This window comes from Aplysia californica, unplaced genomic scaffold (genome assembly GCF_000002075.1).
Source record: "Aplysia californica isolate F4 #8 unplaced genomic scaffold, AplCal3.0 scaffold00871, whole genome shotgun sequence".
In the NCBI taxonomy this organism is placed as follows: domain Eukaryota; kingdom Metazoa; phylum Mollusca; class Gastropoda; order Aplysiida; family Aplysiidae; genus Aplysia; species Aplysia californica.
The window spans coordinates 124,128-150,179 of record NW_004798141.1 but is presented as its reverse complement, the minus strand read 5'-3'; the positions used below and the strand labels follow the sequence as shown (position 1 = coordinate 150,179).

Here is a 26,052-nt window from a genome sequence, read left to right as displayed (position 1 = left end):
CACCCACTCCTACCCCGTGAAGTCCTTTCACGTAAAGGTAAAAGGCAAGTCTGCTCCCTCACTCTATCGACATGGCTCCGGGTGATAAATCGGTAATGTTGTATCATCTAGCGGGAGAAAAGATCGTAACAACAATTCGGGGGGTATCCAAAAACAAGCCCATGCTACGACTAGCACTCAGTAGATGAACGCAGAATGTTCTGATGTCATACAATAGTACAAAACATTATGCTCGTACACAGAAAATGAACGCAGAATTGTAAGGTTAACATAATGTAACATATTGTTGCAGTAGATGTGGAGGTTGCGCTCCTACAGACTTCAACATAAGTTAAGGACCACCTTGACAGACAGCCTTGATTTTTTTTAAATCCGAAAAATAAAGACAGCAAGGAATGTTTCAAAATGTGTTGCTCTGAGAGTGTGAATGGGTTACCTATGCGTACTGCAACGCTTCCTAAAGGGGCAAAAACAACAGTGCAACACGGAAATCCTCGGGGAATTTAAGCAAAATTTACTGTTTTTTATCGACTTGTGTGCGATACCACGGACATTCATCAGTTAAAATTTCTGGTGCACGTCATAAACGGATGCACAGTCTCGAACTCAGCTCACTTTGGCGGCAATATAAGCCGCCGTTTGCGCAAAATCCAGTATCGCATCAACATGCCACCAAGGCGAAAGCTGAGAGGCTTTGATCGTGCCAGAGCTATGGCATGACTGCAGGATGGAGTTGGAGACCTAGAACATGTCAGAAGGCTTGCAGTGTCAGACTATATCATTGTCTGCTTGAGACAGCGCCATCAAGCCACTGGATCAGTCCAAGAAAGCCTACGTGCAGGTCGACCCAAGAAGACCACTCGTAGTGTTTGCGAGTGGTCCTTAACTTATGTTGAAGTCTATATTTCAGAGAGGTACAGCGATCGCTTGCCTCGTGACTCGCTTGAGACATTGGACAAGTCTGATACCTTGTGTGCTTTGTAGTGGCTCTTATAAAGATGATGTTTGCTCAAGGGACCCCCCTCCCTTCCGAAATAAAAATCAAATGGTGCGAAAGGTTCACACACACACACTACACACACGCACACACACGCAGTGCACGCGCGCGCACACGCACACATACGTGTGCGCACTATATATATGTGAGCTACACACATGCACACTTAGCTCGGTTGGTACCACGCTGGGAGGTGGTGCAAATGGCCGTGGTCTGAATCCCATTTGAGCAAGTCGTTGTTGCACATGGATTATTTTGAGGAGTTTCAAGTCTCTCTCTCTCTCTCTCTCTCTCTCTCTCTCTCTCTCTCTCTCTCTCTCTCTCTCTCTCTCTCTCTCTCTCTCAGCTTAGCAATATATTTCATGAGACACAAACTTACAACCACAAACATACAATAAGTGTAACTATGAAAAACCTATCTTTTGTTGTTGTTATTGTTGTTGTTGTTGTTGTTTGTTGTTGTTGTTGTTGTTGTTGTTGTTGTTGTTGTTGAACAATAACGTTCTTAAGATCATTGACTATTCTAAAAAACAAAGAAATAAAAACAGCAAAAGCAACAAAAAATCAATTGCATAAAACAGAGTATTTTATTGTAAACCAACATAGTTTTAGAAAATGTGCAAAAATGCAGTGGACAATTTTATCATGGTTTTAAAAAACTAAAGCCAGATCTGTCCTAAAGTGCTTATAAAAATCTTAAAGTAAGTTTTTTGTTTAAAAGCAGAGCAACATAAAAAGTAGGATACAGCAGAAAGTACAATAGAGTATATAGGTTATAACATGAAAGGCTAAAAAAACCTCCCCAAAACTACACTCCACAATAGGTTTTCATTATAAAGAGGCGAAGCATGTTGTAATAGTGTACATAATTATAAGGAAAAGCCGAATTAGCTGTATGAATATACAGGGAGTCCCAAAAGTTGAACACCATTCTGAAAACTTTTAAATACGAAAACTGATATTTTGAAGGCTGCAATAAATAGAGAGTGAAAAAAGATCACCCCTGAAACATTCAGGCGTGTAAAAGACATCGTTCTTGAGAGAGTAGATACTTGTTTTGCTGCCGATTGAACTTAATTTCAACATTTATTATATTGATATCATCACAAGATGATTTTTTTAAAAAACTAGAATTGTGCACGACTTTCGTGGCATCCTGCCTGTACAAGAGCTTATAATTCCAAGACAAAAAGAAATATAGCAGGGTTTAGGAAACTCTGATAAAGTAAACTTTTGACATCCATTCAGAACTTATGCACATCCAGGGTCTCAACTCTGTGTGTGGCCATTCTGGGTGGACGTCGTGTTAGTATGCGCGACAGACATCTTTGCGACATTTAAGAATGGGGAATTGAAGTATACATTTAGTGGAAACTCAAGGCTTTGGGTATTCAGGCACGAGACAGACTGGTGAATTATTTGACGCCATGATTAGTCATGTGCAATTAGTTCAACAAATTTCATTTGTGTGTTGTTCATGAACACTATGGGAGACAGAAGGGAGGAAATATTGAGAGAGTCAAAAAAGAGAGACAAGGGAAAAGAGTCTATTGGAAAGAAGGGATGACTAGTTTACTGCAGAGATTATCGAGAGGGGTATTTAGCTTTAAAGAAATATAACATTATACATCTGCTGTGATTATTATCATTGTGGAATCCCCTGCTATTGTCTATGAGTTTGTCATGACATTCATGTGAATTGTGAGCTCCAGAAACGGACCACAGACAAAGGAAGTGTGATGAGACATGACAAATAGCAGCAACATATCAGTTCACACAAAAATTGCCAAATCATGACAGACACAACAAGTCAAAATCAAGCAATTCAGGAATGTGGTCAAACCATTAAAATAAATAACATGCCATACTCAGAAAGTGCCAGAAATAATATTTCCAGCTTTTAACTACTTTCTTAATCAATTGAGAAAGAAGTGCATAGCCAAGTACTAAACTGTATCAGTCATGTGCTCTTTCTTATTTGTACAATTTCAAAGTATTTCCAAGAATAAGCTATGAACAATAAATCTGTACCAATCAAAGCATATTTCCAATTAGAAAATCATTGAAAAATTGGCATATTGATAAAAATTCCTCAGGTCAATACATCTTTTCAGGTGCAGGATTACCTTTGTGTGAACAAAACCACTGTAGGAAAGAAAAGAATGAAAAAGATAAATGAAAGTCCTTAAAATATATTAAAGGGCGAAATTGATTTTATGATAAATCACATAAATGAGGAAACTCTGTAAAAGTGACTGAGGGGAGGAAAAGTTGTTTTTATACCATTGCCATAGATCGAACATACATTCAATTCGTTGATTCATTATCACATTCGTTAGAGCAGTTTAATAGAATGTGCTCTTTACATTTTGGATAGGGGGGATTTCGCCGTACAAACGTGCAGCCTCCATCTGGCGTTCGGGAACAGATAAACTGAGCTGTAAAGAAACTGTAACCTAGCGTGGTCCCCGGGGACATTCTACCACAGCCAAAGCCCATCTGTTGGCAGAGTTTCCCGCCATAGCTGGGAATAAAGTTGTCAGTACAAACGCTGACCCATCGCTGCCCATCATACACAAGGAGAACTCCACTGTTCTGCAGGGGCGTGTGCAAGCGAACTGAAACGAAAGGGAAAAGAAAACACTTCCAAGATATTTGGGGTAGTTTACATCACTGTTTTCGTTCTTTGCTGGTCCACTAAAGAAATACTATTTTCCCGCCCAACAAGACACTGTACTGAACGGAAATGTGCCATGAAAGAAGAAAAATGTTAAGAACCTACACTGAGTCAAAATTCAAACTTTTCAGTTTTGACAGAAGTTCAAACAAACTGCACAACGAAGGCTAGCCACTTATACGGTGAAGACATTTGGGTTTTTTAAATGTGTTTGAATGATAAATTATCACTTCCTACAGTTCAAAAGCATTAATCAAAGTTATTGATACTCTTACTTAAAACCGGAAAGTTTGATGGAAAGAGAGGTAGAGGCAGACAGAGGGAAAAGATACTGGACAAGATGATAACATGGCTGGGAGCAGCAAGAACAACAGACGCCATTGCTGCTTCGAAAGACAGATGGAAGTGGAGGTCCGTGATCGCCCACGCCAGTCGGCAAGGCACCGGATGATGATGATGACTTAAAACCATTGATCAGTGTTTCTCTTCGAGTATGCAGTAAGAATGTAACGTTCTGAACTTGAGCGACAAAGGCACTGTGTACAATACATAAAATATATCCATGACCCACACAGGTAAGACGAGAAATAACATTATTGAGACTGGCCAAGTTCAAAACATGATGTACTGATTCAGCCCCTCAAAGACTTAGATCAATTTTTTTTTAAAACAAGGGCATCAAAGCTGATGAAAAATGAATCTGAGCCGTACAAAATAAGCAACTGAAGACGTACCATTCAGTTTGAAGCAGGCAACCGGTTCGATGCAGCTTGACGGACTAGGGGATACACTGTGGTCCGTCCTGGGAAAAGAAATAGTATTTTAATTTTAAAATATCTCATATTTTCTTCTCACCTTATAGGTGGATAATTTATAACCAACATGCTGTCAATTATATCACATCGCGTGTGTACTGTCGTGAACAAAAACTTTAAGCATCACAGCATTATGTGTCTATTCTTCGCAAAAACATTTTTGTTGTTGTTGGTTGTTTTGGGGACTTTTTATATTGGAAACGGAAAAGGGCCTGTTTTAAGTTGGACTATTTGCTTGGTCTCCTTGAGCAACTCTGGCTGTTAGGAAAGTTTCCAAGTGGGTAAAAAAAACCAGACTTCTACTGGTTTGTGGCGACCTTCAAACTTTTGCGCGGGAGTCAAGTTTGTGACAAACAACACTGCAGCATTTGGCTACATCTAGGCATTACGAAAGAAACGCAAGCACATTATGGTATCGAAATGACGTAAGTGTTCAGTAAATACACCAAGCAAGTATCCCACTTTTAGCACTTTGCTAGGTTTCTGGAAGATCACAACATGGATGTCATGGACTGGTTAGTGTTCGCACCGGACATATCACTAGCCGTGCACATAATAATATTATGCTAAATCGCAAAATGAGTGCAAGAGGTGGTTTTGTCAATCTGCAGCAATTGGAGGTCGCCCTGAGGCAAAATGCAAAAGTGGAACAGAATTTCTTAACAAAAGGTTGAAAATGTGATAAATTCCATGTAAAGACGTGTGTCGGTCTGTAGAGATGGCCATACAATTTACTTTTGGGTGAGAGAACTTTATTTAGTTTCGATTAGTGTTTATCCGTAAATTTGTCTAAAGGTGGTTCTCCGAGAGAAGAAAGACATTGTATTGAATGTGATTAAAATGGTCCACATGGGTTGGAAAATGAATACACTTCAATAAACACTTCTTTTAATCTATCTTCATTTGACAAGACGTGTACAAACACTACAAACGAGGTGTTACATTTTTAATGGTCTTAAATATACATACATATATATATATATATATATATATATATATATATATATATATATATATATACAGTCAAACCTGTGTAAGACGGCCACCCATTGTCAAGGAGAAAAGTGGCCGTATAAGACAGGTTGTCGTCTTAGGCAGGACTGATCCAGATAAAGAAAATGAACCATTCCCATCTGAGGTCCCAATCAAAAGTAGCCGCATTGTTGCTGTTTTTTGTTGTTAGTGGTGGTGGTTTGTATTTTGTTCGTAATTTGTATTTTGTTCCTGATTTTGCGCAAGGGTGACAATAAAACGAAATGTATCAGACGAGGAAGACCGAGTGCCATGATAAAACAAACATATGGGTCGCCACCACTCGGAGAACGAGCGACGCTTCTGTCACAAGTTCATGTTGACGTCCTTTGTTTCTTTGTTACAGACTGGAGTGACCACTCATCTCACTTACGATTAGTGTATGAGTTCTGGGCGGGGCTTATGGGTTTTGAGGGATCACACGCTTACCTCACCAGCAGCTGAAAAGTGGTAGCTATTGGTCAACAATGGGAGGGGCCTACGCAACATGATCGGTTGGAGGGACTACCTAACAACAACGACAGGTGATTAGATTATGACGGCTCGCCCACAACGCCAGGGGTCAATGCACAATTTATGACAAAACGTACTGGAGCTTCTGAGGTGGCCGTCTAAGACAGGGGTTATTGCTTAGTGTGATATGGATTGTGTGTTAAAATCTGGTGGCCGCGGCCGCGTTGGACAGGTGTCCGTTTTACACGGTTAAATTATATAGAAAAAACGCAAGGGGGTAAATGGAAAGTGGCTGTTTGCACAGGTGGCCGTCTTATAGAGGTGGCAGTCAGGGCAGGTTTGACTGTGTGAGGCAGCGTGGTGGAATCAGGCTCTCGTCAATTTTTGGGCATGTAGAGTTATTGGTATCCTCTTAAAGCTTGTTCACTTGTCTTTATTTGGATAAAAAAGTATCCATTCATCTTGAATACAAGTCGAGATGTTAACGAAAGAAGGATGTTGGGGTCACCTGTTTTCAGAGGTAATATTAGTGAGAAAATGGCCGCCAAAGGTTAGTTATTTCCTTAGCTTATGAGTCCGTGGTAACTGAAAATTTACATTTTCTGTGCCTTTAATCAACGTTTTTCCGAAAAATCCACACATAAATTAGTTTTTTAATGTGTATGAAAGGTGTTGAGCCAAAAAAACAAAAATTTAATAAAAATTTATAAACCTGCGGAAAAATGCAAGTTTCTTCATTTTGATTATTTGGACGAGAGCCTGATTCCACCACGCTGCCTCACATATATATGTGTGTGTATGTGTGCGTGTGTGTGTGTGTGTGTGTGTGTGTGTGTGTGTGTGTGTGTGTGTGTGTGTTCTTTAAAGTTTAGATATTTTGCGACAAAAATTCAATAAATCTGAACAGCTGATTTCAGAATTACTTAAGATTTTTAAAAACAACAAACAAACAAACAAAACAAAAACAAAAACCCTAACCACTGGAAACTAGTGCATACTAGAAATATGGACTAATATAAAACTGAAGATGAATAACTCACATATTTTGGTTCATCCAGTCTTGTTCACAGGTCCTTATCTGAAGGGGCTCGTGAGGGCACAACAAACTACCCGCCCACAAGGATGAGAACTGATCCGGCCGAGACAGCAGGGCTTTATCCAGAACCTGTGAATATACAGATGTTCTCAGAATAACCCGCAGCTGTTACTATTAAAATTGATAGAATACAATGTTGTACAGGAATATACTGGGCTGAATATTCTGTCAAACCACTCGCAAGACACATATCAATACTTTGAACATGTATGTCGTTTTTTTAGGGTTGCCATTTTAGAGTCATTTTTTTCTTCTACGGGAAATTCTCTTCTACGAGAATTTGGTTTGCAGTGACTATCTTAAACACAACAAACACCGAGAGAGAGAGAGCGAAAGAGATATATATATATATATATATATATATATATATATATATATATATATATATATATATATATATATATAGGGAGGGAGGGAGAAAAGGCGACAGATTGACAGACAGACCAGACATGGGAAATGAAATGTGGAAATTGAGAACATGAAGAAAACCGAAATAAGGTCAACACAAATGTCAACTATATTATTTTGATGAATAAAATGTCAATTCAAAGCATGCCAAAAGTGACCGTTGATTGTTTTCGTTCTGATATCATTATTGTCATTATGGATCTCACCATCTTCATTGTAAGAACCTTCTTTAATGTAATCACTCTCTTCAAGGCCCCATTTCTTAGAAAGACAAAAACATCAAAATAGGCTCAAAATAAATAAAAATTAAAACGTGTTTTGGTTGTGATTTTAAAAATTTAGATCGATTTGTTTGCAAAAACACAATTACGCCTTACATTTTTTCACCATGCTGCCGTGTGACCAATCTTTATTTCTTACCACTCCACCAGTAAAGTTTCCTGGCAAAATACTGCATAACTTGTTTGCCTCATAGTCACTGTAGTGAAATTTGGGGCAGAAATATCCTTCTTTGTCCAGCCTGGTCACGGTGATGTAGCCAGCGTCATATTGCAAACTGGACGTCTTCACATCCATGCCAAGCTCGGGCACTATTTATTAAGACCCGGGATTAGAAGGAAAGAAACAGATATATCATTTCAACAGGATGAACTGTAACAACATGTTTCTGCTAAATTGACCCGCCCCTTGAACAGTTCAGAAACAAATATTGCTTTTAGTTCTCTCATAATACCTAGTGTTTTTAGCATGAACAACTTACCAAACCATAACATATAACATTTGTAAAGAGATCATGATACCATCAGTCTAAAGGAAAAGTTTCCATCGCAAAAGCTACTATACAAACTTTAAAAAAAAACAAAAAGTATTTTTTGTTTTTGTCCAATATCTTGGCTAAGAGCTGCATACTTTGAATTAATTCTCACTGTCACAAAACAAACTAAAAACAGCTTCCAGTGTTTTGTGAATATTTTTCACAGACTGTGGGAACCATAGGTTTACTCCTTGGATTTCTTCAAGAATTTTTAATATACTGTATTTTTCCCACAGCGTTTTTCGTTGACTATTCACAATATTCAGAAGGGAATGCAACTAATGTCTTGGACAAATAAGATAGAACTTAATCAGATGCTTTTAATATGTCATCAGTTATTTGAGAAATAAATAACAATATAATTATGCAGCAAAGGCTTTTTTAAAAATGAAGGTCATTCGAAATGGACTGAAAAAAAAATAGAAACTTTTTACACAGCAACCTTTGAAAGCTTAATTACTCTCAGAATTCCATGTTATGATTGTAACATTTCTAAACAACAGAAATTAAGTTTGGGCAGATATATTTATATAAAATGGAAAGCTGTACAGTTCTCTCCTCTCTTTCGCTGTGCTTCACAACATCAATAATATAGCGAACATAGGAAAGAAGATCAGTGCCAACACCAAACACCCAATAAATTATGTAGAATATCAGACATTAATTGTTAGAAATAATGTTGTATTTGTGGGGTTTTTTTTTATTAAGAAAGAAAGTAAAAAGAACAGGGAAAGAAAAAAAAATGGAAGCAACAGGAGTAAAAACTTGATTGGTCGGAGTAAAGGCCAACTTCCTATTTCTTAAAATTGGTGCTGTGAACACTAATCTAAGCACCAAACTGTTATTTGGGGGCTCTCGTGGCCTAGAGGTTAAGGTGTTGGCCTCTCATTCAAAGGTCCCGGGTTCGATTCCGGGTAGCGACCAAAATATTTTCTTCTCTAAAAGTGTCTCCTTTCACATCCTTTCCTGATCTCTAACAGAGTTCTTTTGTCTGCTTTCATTTCCACTTTCTGCCCCCCACCCCCTCACTTTCTACTGCTACTCCTTGGCTCCTCCTAACTGCTGTCTTTCTGCCACACCCCTGATCTTCTGGTAGGAAAGATCTACACCTAGCCTTCTCGGACAAGGGCCAAAAATCTCGGAGGGCCCGTGTGCAAGTTGCGCACGTTAAAGATCCCTTGGTGGTCTAAAATCGATAAGAGTAGGCTTCGGCCGCCACCCGGACAAAATTCAAAATTTCCTACCAACGAAAAAGTATTAGGTGTGTCCCGCGCGCTCATATGACCTTATGCAGTTGCGAGCGCCGTAAAACCCTATACTAAACAAACAAACAAACTGTTATTTTTATAGCTTTGCCTACTTTTTTTTTTATTGTACTTAGTATTACTCACAAGAAAGGAAAAGCGTAAAGACTTAAAAGACTATATTTTATACCCAGTCAATAAGAGGTTATACTAGAGCTTGTGGTAGTGATGTCACCCACGTAAAAGAACAAGGGCTGCGTGTGCCCACCCTGGGACGCTGAGCGCAGTCCATCAGACGAGTGAGTACTTTTCAAGACTCACGTGAAGACATCTCGACCGTCTTGAGAGAAAATCTAAAGCTTGCACTGACGTGTTGGGAAGAGCGATGTTTTATTAGAGCTCGTGGGAGCAGGGTGGGGGCTCAGATCGTTAACGTAAATGGGGGCGCACTGGCCATACCGATCAAGGAAAAGAAGGCCCACATGACTGACATGTCATGTGACGTCACTGTCGCGAGCTCTAGTATTATATTATTCTCTTTGATATTATACATGTGTATGACATGTGTGTGTGTGTGTGTGTGTGTGTGTGTGTGTGTGTGTGTGTGTGTGTTGTCAAGAGCATGTGCAGTGCGTGTATGTATTTACCATACAAAAAAATAAAAATTCTCTATTTGAGATTTTAAAATGGTTATCTTATCTCATCTTATAGAATACAAAGGTATTTTAAAATTATAATCAATAAGATGACCGTAATACCATTATACGTTACACTGAAAAATAAGCCTTGCATACCCATAATATAAGTGTTACTTAACAGTTACATTTATTTCCTCCAAATCAAGACAAATGCCAATACCAGAATAGTACAAGAAAAATTCAACACACACACTACTGAAGTTGGAGACACAGATTGTCATAACGATCTTACCCTCATTTTCTTTAAAGCAGGCAGCATAGGCTTCTTGGTCAGAGGAGCACTTTTCGTCATCCGAAGTGTATATTGTTAAGGAACAATCCTGGATACTTTCAACACCTTGACCCCCACAGTCCACAGACTTCACCCACATTCCTTTTTCGAACTTTCTGTCCTTTTTGAGAGCAAAGCCCTGGGTGTTTTTGGGATCTAGATACCTGTGTGCAACAAAAACCAAAAAAAGTGCATCCCCTAGAATTTTAGTTTAAAGAAGAATTGTGTACTATTTTTCTAAAGTAAGATAGGGAGAAAAAAAGATGTGCACGTAATCTAATACTGTAAGCAATTGACAAAGACTAAACCAGATGAGGGCAGAGCGGGAGGGAAAATTAGAATAAGATGATAAATAAAGCAGAAATGTCAATTCATTTTAATGCAATACACAGTCATTAATACTATCTCAAACCATAACACAATACGCCCTATCTGGTAAATAATTAGGGAGAGAAAAATACAGTTTTGGTTCCATCTTATTATCGTATCTGTACCGTAATATATCTCATCCCTATGCAAGAGCATTATTGTGTCAACTGAATCAGTAGTCTATTACACAGAGGACAAATGGGCTTTCCAGTCTCAGGATAAAAGGAACCAAAAGAATATGAAGCCATGAAAGGACTCCAAACAATTCAGGAAAATGTTGATAAATCCTGGCTAAGGCTCATTTTACGGTAAGCATTAACATTGTGGGACTACGTACGATGTAGGCAAGCTTGAAAGAGGACATTCCAATGATGAACCACACGGCCTAACCACCAAACTGAACAACGGTGATTCATCATTTGGAATAGATACGAGCACAGAAAAGTCAAAAGTCATCGTCAGCACCACCAAAAGAAGTCAAACAAAATAACCACGAACAATAGGAAACTAGAAAAGGTCCTCGATTTTAAATATCTTGACTCACTGATAGCAAAGGAAGGAACGTCGTCTCATGAAATTAAGGCTAGAATGATAAAACAAAAAATCGCCAAGTCCAAACTTAGCCAAATTTGGAACAGCATCGATATATGCTTCCAAATCAAATTTAAAATAAGCAAATTCCTTATCCTTTCCATCTTTCTATGTCTGTGAACCATAGACACACCTGGCTGAAACAGAAAAAGAGATCACAAAGTCTACGATGAAAAAAGCTCAAAACATTACTAGCTATCTCTTACCGAGAACGGAGGACAAACGGTGATGTGCGGACAACAACGGGAACGAAAGTTGGACCACAAGATCCACAACTAGCTGCAGTAAAATCGAGGAGACTCGCCTGGTTCAGACAGGACATCCGGCATGATTGTCTTGCAAAAGCCGTCAGATCAGACCAAACCATTAATTATTTAATTTATTAGTAGAGGCACCAGCCATCCAAGCCTAGGCGCTGTTTAGCCTCTCCCTCCTCTTTTTGTGAATTTATTATTGTTCCCATTAACCTTTATACACCCGGGAGCTAACAAAAACCGTCATACAGGGCACTGTTGGAGGCAGTCAAAAGAGAGTGAGGGGGGGGGGGGGGGGGGGGGAGAAAAAGCTAGTCCGACAAAATCAACTATTGGATTGGTCTGTCAGAAAGAAAGAGCCTCAACGGCATGGCAGCCAGAAAGACATAGAGAAAAATCTCACCCTTTTCTGCGCTCATTTCCCTCTGACGACGCAAGTCAGGGTACGAGCTAGCCCGCCAACCAGCGAGCAAGCCAGCCAGTAAACAAGACAAGCAAGCAAGTAATCGAACGAGCAACCGAACAAAATAATGATTATTTACTCAAATACATACTTGCAGAATGCCATGGCTTCTGTATCCGTCCAGTTATCAGCACAAACGACCGACCATTCTCCCAACACTTTGACCTCAATGTTCTGCCACAAAAACTGCTTATCACTGAATCTCCACTGGTTACTGGATGAAGGAGCTGTAGGACAAAATAAAGGAATTGAATTATTGAAGGCTACAGCAATATTCGGGTCAAATGTGGGTTAATCACTAACATTAATTAGATTTTTAAAAAGGTGCTACATGTAGTTGCACTCCAAATATGAAAAGATTAGAGCCAAGTTTCTCTCTGACTGGCCATTTGTTTGCTTTAGAAATGTTATACCTCATCGAAATATGCTACAATTTGAGGATTGTTTTCAACCACTGGGTAAAGTCGAAATACAGGGGTCTAAGATGTCTTGAAAAGCATCACTTTTGTCATATAAGTAAATAGTGCGTTTTTCAGTGAGCAAGAATTTTACAAGTGATCAAAAACGACTAAACAATCTTTCTTTTTAGTTGACATTATTTAACCCACAATCCAGAAAAAAGAAAATTTTAAAACAACAGGCAGGCAGGAAACAAAAATATTTACAGCCTGAGTTATGTTATTATATAGTTGTGGTCAAGAAAAGTTTCTGATTTTTAACTAAGAAAATAACATATTACAGAATATACTCTTTAAACAGAACTCTTTATACTCTTTAGACAGAAGATGAACCTAGATAAGCGTGTAATAACTCTTTATTTACACAACCCGTACATATGGGAAAAAACAAATACATGTGGGAGCCTTCACAGTCCAGAGACACTCTGGAAAAGGGGAAATTACGCTATAGTTTTTCCAAATAAAGATCATAATTAAAAGTATTTTCTTGAAACAGATCACATTATATTCAAACAATATAAAAATTACCAGCTGGCGGACTTCCTTCGTAGCACAAAATCCCCCCTGAGTCTCCACAGTGGCCCTCTCCTTGCCTGATGTCCACACAGTCAGCGAGACTGGTGTCTGACTGGGTACAGGTCACCTCTGAGCATCTGGCATATTTCTTGTACACCACTTCAGGTACGATCAAACTTTTGAATGTATGTGATCCAAAAATTTCTCTGCAAAGATAAAACACGACAAAACAAAGTAATTATAGAAATAACATTGGAACGCTGAGAAAAACAAAATTTCCCCTTTCGATTGAGCTGAAGAACAGGGGGGGGCAGTCATATAACTGTCAATGAATCTAAATACCTATAAAAATATCAATATACGCATAAGGAGATCTTCTTTTAATAAGATAGATACATTTTGACTAGGGTGAGCTGATGAGTAAACATGTTTAAACAAAGTGTGTTTTCAATACGTTTGAATTTTGATGGTGAAATGTTCACTTGTTTAAGAGTTTAATTGAGACTAGCTGCTTGTCACAGTTTCCCATGCTAACTGGTTTCATTTTCCCACTGCTGAACAGTTTGAGTTATAATAATGAAGCAGACAGTGGTCATGTTAAGTTCTGTCAAAATAAGAAAGACATTATCAGAAGTATAAAACACACTCTGCAAACTGGATTTTCATTTTCTGTCTTTTCCCTCAGCATGTCTCAAAAGTATAACTTAATAGTGCCTCAATCTTGATTTCCCCTAGCTGCAGAGTCAAGAAAACACTTGTTTGCTTTATTTTCTGTACACTTCAAACCCAACGTGGCTCACTACTAATGACCACTTTGAGAATAGAGTCCAATCTAATGTACGATTTCTTTAGTTTCATTTATTCTTCCACTCTACTCGAACCACAGATGAATTATTTTATATCTTTGAAGTTATTTGTTTGTGTGTAGTCAGATCTTAAACTGACACCAAAGTTAACCATCAAGTCCCTTATTTCACTCTACCTGCGGGGGCTGCCCAGTTTGTCACAATTTCATTTCAGTATTTGCGTATTGATGACAGTCATAATTACAGCACTTTATCACTATAGTTGTAACATTATTTTTTTATTCTCCACCGTCAAACTGGTGGTGTAGACACATTCCCGCTAAAATGTCAATTCAGTTGTTTTTTTTCCAATATTCCTTCCTTTTTGTATGCAAATCAAAGTAAATGACTCTGTGAAATTTCAACAATGAATGTTTTTTCGTTAAAACCAATTGAAAAATAAAATTCAATTTATACAATCAATCAATCATTCAATTACTCTTTTTGAGAGGGTCAGTGATAACTTCCATCATGCAGGGCGCAATCTAAGCCTGTGACAAACTGGGCCTGTGAAAAACGGGCATGCTTCCCTACCTGCAAGCAATGTCTCCCACCAGCTGCGTGATGTCACCCCGAGCCATAACCCACGGGCCATAGTCAGTGTTTATCTGCACGGGCCCTGACCTGTTATGGTAGCCGCTTCCTAGGCTGACTGTTAGAATTAAGACAAAAGTATAAAATCAGCATAGAGTAATTGGAACAGTCCAGAAAGATTAAAATTTGTTCTGAAAAATGTTCCATCCACAGCCCTCGTATGAAAGGATGCTACAGATAATCCTTTCTGACTCCTAAGTACGGGTATTTCATCAATGAGACGGGCGGGTTTTCTTTAAGAGAGTGGGATTCTGAGTTTTTGCTGTCGTTTCATTTTGGTTCAGTTTTTTGGGGGAGGGGAGTAAAGAGGAGAGAGGATATATGGAGGCCATTCAAAACAATTATGTTTCTTAGTCATCTGCTAAGAATTCACCCAAACAATGCAAAATTAACTGATACGTGACAAAAGTATGCCCAGTGGAAAGTGAAAGAAAGCAACAAAGCATAGTTACTTCTTCCATGTTATTGTTAGGTAAAGGAACAAAATTCTTGCAGTCCGTCTTAATTGATCTAACCATTGTTCATTGAAATAGAGTTCTCAAGAAAAAAAGTAAAGCGATGCAAAATAGACTGTTACTGTATTAAAGTAAATTCAGGTCAAACCAACACACAGCCCAATTCATATTATCAAACTCTGCACTCGTGTGATGACATCATACATTATTTCCGAGCGCTAGTTATGTTATCTGAGAATACTATGAAAACCTACAGTCGATACTATCATTCCGTCCTCAGTTTACTTACCAGCGCCATTGCAAAAGACTTTGACCAGTTTACTTTCATCCTTTTCTTCATCATACTCTTGAAGCTGATATTGAGACCAATGTTTATCTAAACAGGTTTCTACTATGTCTAGCTCCGAGCATCCATCCTCCATAACGGATATTTTCCAGATTTTCTTCACATTAGCAAGGGTCACCTGGTCAGAAAAAAAGAAGATTACAGAATTATTGAAATGCTTTTAAGCGGTTTTGAGTGCAGGTAGTCTAATAATAATAATAAATAATAAATAATAAATAGCATTTGTATAGCGCATAACCCCGCTCAACAGCAGGCTCTATGCGCTTTACACTATATTATTACCGCAGCAGACCATAGAACACTCAGAAATATTCTCAGCTTCCCGGGAAGCATACAGTGCAAGCAGCTGCTTAAGCGCTAAAACACTAACAAACTGACAAGATCTTTCGCTGGCTATAGCTGGGTACCCATTCCCAGCTGGGTGAAGTGAGGAAAACTCGTGTAAAGTGCCTTTCCCAAGGACACAACGTCGGGTCCCTGACAGGATTCGAACCCACGACCTTACGGTTGCGAGTCCGAGAGCCAAACCACTCGGCTATGACAAATTTAAATCCATACAGCTTCGAACACATTTTGATGTCCAGCACATTGTGTCATTGCCATTTACGGGGCCTACAATCTCATAAAAATACAAAGGGGGAAAAAACAGTATTTATGCTGAGAACTAAGCAGATATGGAGATATACTTAAACAGGCACACCATCGGCTAACCAGAAGACAGAAAACAAAAGAGTGGTTAGTTCTAATAGAAAACTACAAAATAAAGTCTTCATCGAGAAAAAAAGGAGAAAATTGAAGTGAGTACTTTGTGACCAAAGTCATTATAAAAGTATAACACTTTATAACCACAATAAAACAGAAGTAACATTACGGCAAAGCTTTGAGAAGGATGAAAAACTACAATATCTATACAAGAGAATGGAATGCCGGGTGAAAATGAAGGCGAAACACTCTCACTCAAGGTACTAAGATAACCCTTCCTTACCTCTGATGGGTCAGCTGCTTGTCCATTGGCAAAGCCAAGACTCCTGCACACAATCTGAGGTACTGGACTCAATCTGGGATGGTCAAAGGCCAGATAACCTTGTTGCCCATTGAAGGTGACTTTGACAGTGCCAAAGAAAGGCTCAGTTCCGCCACTCATTTCATACTGAGCCACTGTTGGAAGGTTGGAGGGAATAATACTCAATTACTTATTTTCTCTTCCTCTCTTTCTTACTATCTCTCTGTCTGTCTGCTGTATCTGTTTGTCTGTGTCTGTCTGTCTGTCTGTCTGTCTGTCTGTCTGTCTGTCTGTCTGTCTGTCTGTCTGTCTGTCTGTCTGTCTGTCTGTCTTTGTGTGTCTGTGTGTGTGTCTGTGTGTGTGTCTGTCTGTGTGTCTGTCTGTCTGTCTGTCTGTCTCTCTCTCTCTCTCTGTCTCTGTCTCTGTCTCTCTCTCTCTCTGTCTCTCTCTCTCTCTCTCTCTCTCTCTCTCTCTCTCTCTCTCTCTCACACTCTCTCTCTCTCACTCACTCTCTCGGCATCGTTATTTTTAAAAATATATGTCTGAATGTTTGTCTGTCTATTAATCTAACTATCTCTCTCCGTCTCTACCTGTCTGTCCGTCTGTCTGTCTGTCTGTCAGTCTCACTCTCTCTCTCTCTTTCTCTCTCTCTCTCTCTCTCTCTCTCTCTCTCTCTCTCTCTCTCTCTCTCTCTCTCTCTCTCTCTCTTGCTGTTTGTATTTTGCCTTGTAACTTGATATTATCTATAGATCCAGCTTGTTCACTTTTGTCTGTACGTGTTACAAAATTCTAGATCATTCATCAAGTTACAAATTATGACTTTTCTCTAGGCCAGAGACCAAATAAAATAAAATATAGTGCTCAGAAAATCATGATCCGGTAATTTGTTGGGTTTTTTCATTTGGACCCTGTCAGCTGGTAGATTTCCTCCCAAGACGGTCTAGGTCTAGGCATCTCCACCTGAGTCTTGAAAAGTACTCACCTTATCAACTTGACTGTGTTTCATAGGTGAGCTTTAAAAGTGTGGTGTTGGTGAAAATAGATAGGCTAAACTGTTAATGCTCAGGGGTTCGCCATAAATATAAATCCCCAATTATAACCAATTATAATGTTACCAGCTATAGGTAAACATCCGAGAAAACGCGTCAGAACCTTAATTTGCAGTGACCTTCATCAATGGGCTTCTAGATTCTGTTAGTAATCCAACTTTCAGACTTGCATGCAAAGACCTGAGAAAATTAAACACAGTGATTTCCTTTGTTTTAAAATTTTATCCGCAGACAGACGAAAGTGAACAAGCTTGGGCAGAATGTATAATATGCACGCTTATATTTCTATGTGAGGTAGGTCTTTGTGAAGTTGAAAATGGTCAGTGGTAAAGAAAGGGGTGTCAAATGTTCTACCTTTAAAGACAAGTGAATTATTTAATCAACGTATTTAATCAACTTTGACAAAAACACACACATACACACACTATAATAAAAAACTCAAGTAAATCCCTAGTAGTCCACATCCCCAGCCTTGGTCACTTACGGTCAGAAGCATTGTGACAAAATAAAGCCGCTGGCCGAGCATTCTGGCAGCCATCGTTAGCGGAAACATTTTTCCACTCGCAGTCTCTGAGAGTTTGTGCTGTGTCTCCACACTTGACCTCCCGAATGACGTGGGGGATGTAGGAGAATACCGAAAGTTGATTGTACGGAACTGTGGTAAAGTAGGAAGGATGTCCTCCTTGAGCTATTCCTCTCTCATACCCGAGGTCGTTGCATATAATGGTGGCTTCTCTCTCCCCTAACAGTGGTTCCTCCATGGTTGGGCAGATGGATCCCCACATGTTATTCTTGTAGATAAGGACAGTTCGACCATCCCAAAACAGTTTGGTACTTAGCTCGGGAACTGGGAAAACAAAATTAGTACAGTGTTTGAATACTGTTGAGATTACAGATTGCTTAGAGCGGTTCGTGGGGCTGTAAAACAAAATTAAACAACAAACGGACACAATTACCGTAATCTTGAATAATGTTGACACACATTAGGAAGAAAGACAAGAATACCAAAACACCAATCAAAATTAAACACCTGTTTGAAAAGATCAATGTCGACCAATGTTAGCATCTTGATATAAGTTTTGCGGGCAATGAATATCTAATTTTCAAAGGAAGAAATTGCCATTCTTCTTAAGATAGAAGACATGCAAACCAACTTATGAATAAATTAATAATGATTAAGCACAAGCATTTCACTTCTACTGCCACTACGTTTCAAAAGAAATATTGAAAGAAAAACATCAGAAAACAGTTTAAGAGCACCCATATTAAAACTGTTTAACCTTTTTCAGATAAAAAAAAGCCCGCAAAGAGTACCTTTTTTCTCATCACTGTTGCAGTTTGCCACAGCAAATGATCTGCATCGTCCAGTTAGAGGGACCAAACAGTCAGAAGCATTCAGAGCATCATTAGAGCATCTCATTGCCATATCACTGGAGTCCAGGTACTGCTCAGTGAAAGGGTAAGGATTAAAAGAATAGGCCTGTCCAGTAGCACCAAATCCCAACGTGTCGCATACAAGTCCAGCCTCTTTGTCAGTAAAACCATCAGCACACACAGCACTCCTTTCCCACAGCGTGTTGGGATTAGGTATCATCACTATACCAGAAGTGTTTGCCAGTCCTCCATGGAATGTCACTGAACATACAGAAACAAAAATAAATTGAACGTATAATTAGAAGGATACAGTCAAATGACTTCACAGTAGTCTTACAACTTAATATGAACATCATTGAGTTTATGAAATCAAATACCAAAAGAGCCCTTATAAATGAACCAACCATGAAGATCTCAACTATTATTCAGACGAAGCCAATTAATACTAAATCATTTAATCATTAATTTTTTTCTGACTATTGAAGCCTAATAGGAAAATTTAAAAACAAAGCAAAAAAATCAATTGTAACTCACCTTATCATAATTTTTAAAGAAAATTAGAGCAATGGGTTCAAACAAACCAGACATGCATTACTAGTTCAAATTTACTGTTCTTCTCCACACGGCCAGAATGACCAGCTCTGCTGTCCAGAAACGTCTTTCTTCATAATTCAAAATGCGTCATGGTTAGGATCTAAGAAGATCAAACTCTCTCAGTTAATAATAACAGAACAATATCCGTTACTCAATGCCTACATTTTAAATGCATTAGAAGATTACTAAGACAAGGTTTACGAAGACTACTAAAACTTACCTTGTGGTTTAAAGCAAGCCACTTTCACCAGACAAACTCTCACTTCATCTGATTAAGGTAGAATTTGAAAAAGACTATTTAATAACAACATACACACACATACATAAACACACAAACACGCACACACACTCACACTCACACACAATTTGTATATATGTGTGTGTGAGTGTGTGTGTGAGAGAGTGAGGGTGTGTGTTTATATACGTGCGTGTGTGTGTGTGTTTGTGTGTACGCATACAAAAATAAGCAGAGCAGATGTAACAGCAACAAGTAAACAGCTCAAATGCATATTATGTAAGGAAAATATAGTAGGGTGACACGCCATAGAATACCACATTTACAAAACCAAGCTTTGTTTTTCAAGAAGGGATTTATGACATTCTGTAGAACAAAATCACAGGAATATAAAGATTCAAACTCTGTTTCTGTTCTATGATAAGACGATTATACCATAGACAAATCTAAGGATCGAAATGATAACAAAACTTGGATATCGAAAACCATCGTTCTTCTTTTCTACCTGACCATGAAATACACTCTCCTAAAAGAGAATGGTGACAGAGTCTATTTCAATTAGAAACCCAAATTACTGAGACTCTGAAGTGAACATTTAGAAATAATTGAGGCTGTGGGATGCGTTGTTTTGAAAGAGAAAGTGTGAGTCTTCATGATCCTGTAAGAGTTCAAAATAGAGCAAGTTATTTCAGGTCCAATTTTTCAACACAGCCCCCCCACCCCTTTTTCTTTTCTCCTACGTTAACTACCAACCTTTCGTCAGATTCCCCCTAAAAGAAGGGAGACGGCGAGTTTTCTTCATAGAATCTTCAGGGCTTGCTTCTGTAACATTATCAAGACTCCAGGTAGATGCCACACAGTCGTTAACCCTCGTCGCTACCTGACCGCACGACAGTAACACTCTCCATACTTTGTCAACATCCTCAACGTCACTCTCAAGGACCGGCAAAGACTGTCCGCCATGTTGGAAACCGACCTCTTGACAATACAAGTTGCTCAGTTCTGCTGCCGCCCACGGGTAGCTGGGGCCACAGAGTAAAGCCTGGACGCCGTCCCTGGTCACTTCCATAAAATCTTCATTTCCTTCTTCAGTGATGTTCACAAGTTTGTAGGAAGATTCTGAAACAACGAATGCAATATACAATGCAACACAAAGCATAAAGTGGTATGTTCTTTGTTATGTTTTTAGAGTCAGACACCAAGCAAGATTCTGACCATACATTCCCAAGGACTTCAATCCGTCTATAATCAGGTAGGAAGCTGAACTTACTATCTTTTTAACAGGAATAGCATGAAAAGTTAAACTCCGTCTTAATCTGAAACTCAAATTGCTATCTGTTGGTCTAATTATCATAATATAATCAACTGCACCACAGTAACCAACCTTGCACTAGTCGATTAATACCCTTTAAACATTTTATACCAGTAGTTGAACAAAACAGCTGAATCTGCCAAAATAAGAGCAAGAACGACATAAAGTCATAATAAAGAAGAACATATCAGTTATTTCCCTGGTATGTTATTTTTTCTTTATTGGAGAATTTCAGCTGGAAAAGTACCATTAAGAGAAGAGAATCTCGCTTTTTCATCCGGATCTCTGTTTTTGCTTAAAAAAAAAGAAAATTAGTTTATAAAATAACATTACCTCGCTAAACTCAAAGCACTTATATACGAGTAATTCAATTCAATTACATGACAAGTCGCTACCTGAAAATCATAAAGCTCTATCTGACAGTTTTTGCCGTTTTGAGTTACTAAGATCATTAGGTAAAAAACAAAATTTAAATGTTCTATTTCCTCTAAATCTACCAAAGTCGTAAAAATATCTAGAGTCCTTATCAAGATAATATTCAAAGAATCGCATTCGGAAAAACTCAACATGTGAAACTCAAAAATTTTCACGTCAAATTTCTCAAAACTAGGTACCTACTGAGCAGATAAAACTTTGTAATTTCATGATATATACACATAATATAACATTGTGTGTGTGTGTGTGTGTGTGTGTGTGTGTATGTGTGTGTGTGTGTGTGTGTGTGTGTGTGTGTGTGTGTGTGTGTGTGTGTGCGTGTGTGTGTGTGTGTGTGTACGTGTGTGTGTGTAGATTTCACAGAGACAAATTTCTCACCAATGTTTGTGCATAGGATTCGAGCAGCTGGGCAAGGTCGCGTGGACGTGATGTAGGAGCAGTTGACAAGAGCTGTTGCTGTGTTATCACAGTGAATATCTGAAATCTTGTCCACTACTGTACTGCTTAAGTATTCCCTGAAAATAACAAAAATCTAGTTTATGAAAGAAATAAATGGGGAAAAGGGGAGGGGGGGGGGTGTGTGGGTGGGTGTAAAGAAGATTAAGGAATCCACTGTCATTTGGTTAGTGCGTGGACCCCATGGTGGTGATCATGGCATAGTCAGAACATGATCTGAATAGTCGGACAGAAGAAATCACAATTAACTTCTATACCCTTTGATTGGACTCAACCCTAAGCCTTAGGCATAACACAAAATCTGTCACTTCATGTGAATCTGGGTTGTTGTTTGGGGGGGGGGGGGGGGGGTATTAGATCTACTTGTTTACATGTGTGTAATTTTCTTCCTCTCATGAAAATTACTAATAAAAGATAAGGGATATGAAACTGGAAGTTCCATGGTGGAAAACCTTAAACAAATCATCATGCACAAAGAAAACTAAAGTTCAAGTGTCAGACACATATCGCCAGCTATCTGGTCAGAGAGATCTGTCCTGCCCCAAGATTTATATACAAGTATATATTATATTTCTAAAAATAAATATATATACACATATATATACATAGATTATATATATATATAGGCCTCCGAGATTTTTCGCCCGTATGCGAGAAGGCTAGGTGTTAGATCGTATCCACCATAAGATCAGGGGTATGGCTGAAAGACAGCAGTAACAGCAGAATGGCAGCACAAATATATATACACATATATTATATATATATATATATATATATATATATATATATATATATATATATATATATATATGTGTGAAAAGTGTGTGTGTATGTGTATGTGTGTGTGGGGTTGGGGGGGGGGGGGTGTAACTGTATGGCTGTATGTCCCAAGAGTAATATGGTGAGCCTACTTTTAGAACTTCTTTTTTTTTTTTTTTAATCGTTCGCATTATTAAATGTGAAAACATATTCCATCTGAAAACCCGATGACTAACACAGGTGCTTACCCACTGACACTGTTTCCAAAAGAATAGCCCAGCTGAGCACACACGACTTGTGCTAGCCACAAATGCCAGGAAAAGCTAAAACACACAGGAGTCCACTTGGCGGTAAGGAACATCAGAGCCTCATCTCTCTCATTCAACATAATTTCACCATCTGAAAAATAGAACTATTTGTTATTTTGCATGTCCCATTGACACAATTTCAAATCTACTGGTGGCTAGGTATGCATCCCTGGAGAAAAACAGATAATTAATTGTTTTACCTACAAAGGAATCAAAATCATGTTCTTTCATCTTCATTTCAGAAAAACTTTAAATTACTCAAGGGATGACATCTAGAAAAAAACCCAACGTAAAACAACGTATAGAGTTAACCTATCGACCATAGAGATTATACTATTAACCTCTTTGCCGTCGACTAAAACTGACACAAAAGCATAAAGTGAAGGTATGCAGGCATTCCAGACACTTTTATAGAACGACGCATGGGGGTGAGGGAGGGGGGGGACACTGCTCTTTCTAGAAATTCATAATCGCGGGCAATGAGACGTGGGCTTATCACATAACACCAGAAACAAAGGAGGGACTCACTAGCATAGACACATCCATCATCACCTCCAGCCAAAAAGTTCAAAGTGCAAACTTCATGTGAAAATTGAGGGCAACTTTGGGACGTAAAAGATGTCCTTTCTTCCACAAGGTCAAAATGCCAATGCTGCCTGCTATTGTAAAACACGCAACAAACTGGGAGAGGCTGTTCTAAGGAAGAGACAGTCAGGGAAGATTGATCACAGGTGTCACTGAACAGTATGATGCCACCCCTCATACTGATACCGCAAACATGATCAAAGACTGGTTCCAAAAGTATGGCTGGGAGGTTTTGTCACATCCTCTCCATAGTCCTAATTTGGTCCCTTACGCATACCATTTCTTTGTACCCCTCAAGAGACACTTAAATTAAGCAGCAACAATATAAACGAAGACGAGGACCTAATCCACAAAGTGAAAACTTCGTTCCAAGATCTTAAACGGTTTTTTTTCCAAGGGCCGGTGGGGTGGGGGGGGGGGTCTACTCTCTCAAGCATCGTTGAGAAAATGCACCAATTTAAACGGTGGCTACCTAAAAAAGTAGTTGTATAGTGTAAGAAAATCATGTGAAAGTTTTAGTTAGGTCGTAAATAAAATTGTTGGTTCTGTGGACATTTTCACCTTACTTTCCGAACAATTCTCACTTACTTACCCATATGTTTTGTAGTATTGACAGTATTGTTAAGTGGTTCTGTATCATTCACCAAAACCTTTTCAAAGAAATCGGTCTTAAAGTTGAGAGCAGATAAACGTTGATCTTCTGGAAGTTGAGCTTGTGCAGACCAGAAATCTGCGGCTCCTTTAAGAAAGTTCCGGGAAAGCACTTCTGTTCCGTTCCCAGCTTTGATCTGTGCATGCATATCTCGAAGTTCCACGGTACTGGTATTTGAAGGCGGCTTTAGGAAGATTCCTACATTACATCCGACACTTCCAGGCCTGTAGAATTGAGAAAAAAAATACTTTAGCGAGACGCATTGATAACAAAAGACAAGATTTATTTGTTCCAGTGATAAACTCTGAAAGTCCAGGACAGTATCATACTATCAAAGATGCAACAATTTTCATAATCTGCAATGAATTTCAGAACAAAAGTCGACATTCTTGAAATATTTTAAGTATGTATAGTACTATATCTTCACATGTACAGCAAAACAGATAAAACAGAACGTTTTCAGATATACAGAAGAGTAAAGTCATTTTAAACGGTTTATCATTTATGTGAAACATGCAATCAACAACGATTGAACAACATGCTGTAATGCAGTAATCTCCAGTGACGTGTATGTTTTCATAAATTATGAAAAGTTTGCTTAGGATAGATATCATGCTATTTTATGATGACTAAAAAGTTATACCATTATAACCCCGTTTTATTACCATGTACATAAACTCATCTTTTTTTTTTTCTTCTTTTATTTCGTTATACATGTCTTACCATAATTGTGTCACCATAGAAAAGTTATAGATGTCAGCCAGAGGACTAGATTCATAATACTTGTCAACCTGAAAATGATAAGAATGTTATCATTATATATCATTTTATTCTAATGGACGGATGGTATAAAACTAAAGATCCACGACTTAGCACGACAAGCACTCCCAGAAAATACTGCAAGCCTAGCTTTCAAAAAAGCCTATGGCAATATTTAAGTTCAACACGGGTTGATCTTATCTAAAGAAAAACATACAGGCACTTCAACACATACTGTACCCAACACTTGTTTCCTTTCATAATAGGGAACAAAATTTTGATTGACAGGCGGCGATAATCATAATTTAAAGCTTTTTGTTTTTTACTTTGCTTTTTTGCTGGGGTTTTTTCTTCTATTGCAGCAAACAAGAACAATAAATAGCCACACACCAGACAGCACTACCCCAGCAGTCCTGTTGATAGTGTCCAAGAGCCAATGAATGTCGTCCTTTCTGACATGCAAACAAAAGCCTACGCACGGGCATCAGGCATTGACAACAAACGTGCATACGCTAAACAGCAAAAATAGAAGCAGGACACTACAATAATGAACCAGTAGCATCAAAAGCATATGGTCTGAGGAGAATGGTCCAAAATACCGGCCACTTACACTTTGTTCGATGTCATGAGCTGTAGAGGTGAAGACATCGGAATTGACGTCAGACATCGGAGCAGCCCAGGTCATGTTTTCCACAATCAGGGAAACTGTGAAGTCAGGCTCTGGGATGATACAGAAATAGAGAAGCAAAGGAACGCAGTTGTCAGATATAAAAACAATTATTATTTATCAAAAAGCTAACAGTCCGATTTCTTTTTCCTCAGATATAAGAGAGGCACCTCGTAGAGACACTAAATAACGAGAAGGTTAACTTTCAATTGTCAGTTTTCTATCAGTTCTAAGAATACCTCTGACAGCATACTTCAAGGCTGCAGACAGTGTCCACGGAATACATATTAAAGTTTTCAGAACTGATTTTACAGTAGGCCGATGTCCTTCTTCTTATCTGTCATCTTATTAATTATTTTATCCGCTGACTTCCATGTTTGTCTGTCTTGTATCAGTTTACCTTCACTCTGTCTGTCTGTCTGTCGGTCTGGTTAGCTGGCTGCGTCTCTCTCTCTCACTCTCTCTCTC

General features: G+C 38.6%; 1 protein-coding gene across 1 annotated transcript in view; it reads right to left on the bottom strand.

The window, feature by feature from the left end:
• Positions 1 to 2,398: 2,398 nt before the first annotated feature.
• LOC101850759 (scavenger receptor cysteine-rich domain superfamily protein) overlaps positions 2,399 to 26,052 on the bottom strand; it is a gene marked incomplete in the record, with an annotated part of 27,849 nt that continues 4,195 nt past the window's right edge. Inside the window, 19 exon segments of the mRNA XM_005110283.3 lie at positions 2,399 to 3,615; positions 4,409 to 4,476; positions 7,015 to 7,139; positions 7,899 to 8,068; positions 10,467 to 10,669; positions 12,274 to 12,409; positions 13,169 to 13,362; positions 14,536 to 14,653; positions 15,340 to 15,514; positions 16,382 to 16,554; positions 17,933 to 18,295; positions 18,763 to 19,083; positions 19,637 to 19,684; positions 20,405 to 20,770; positions 21,777 to 21,913; positions 22,862 to 23,012; positions 24,099 to 24,382; positions 24,882 to 24,949; positions 25,528 to 25,637. Coding sequence (XP_005110340.2) covers positions 3,305 to 3,615; positions 4,409 to 4,476; positions 7,015 to 7,139; positions 7,899 to 8,068; positions 10,467 to 10,669; positions 12,274 to 12,409; positions 13,169 to 13,362; positions 14,536 to 14,653; positions 15,340 to 15,514; positions 16,382 to 16,554; positions 17,933 to 18,295; positions 18,763 to 19,083; positions 19,637 to 19,684; positions 20,405 to 20,770; positions 21,777 to 21,913; positions 22,862 to 23,012; positions 24,099 to 24,382; positions 24,882 to 24,949; positions 25,528 to 25,637 — 3,521 coding nt within the window.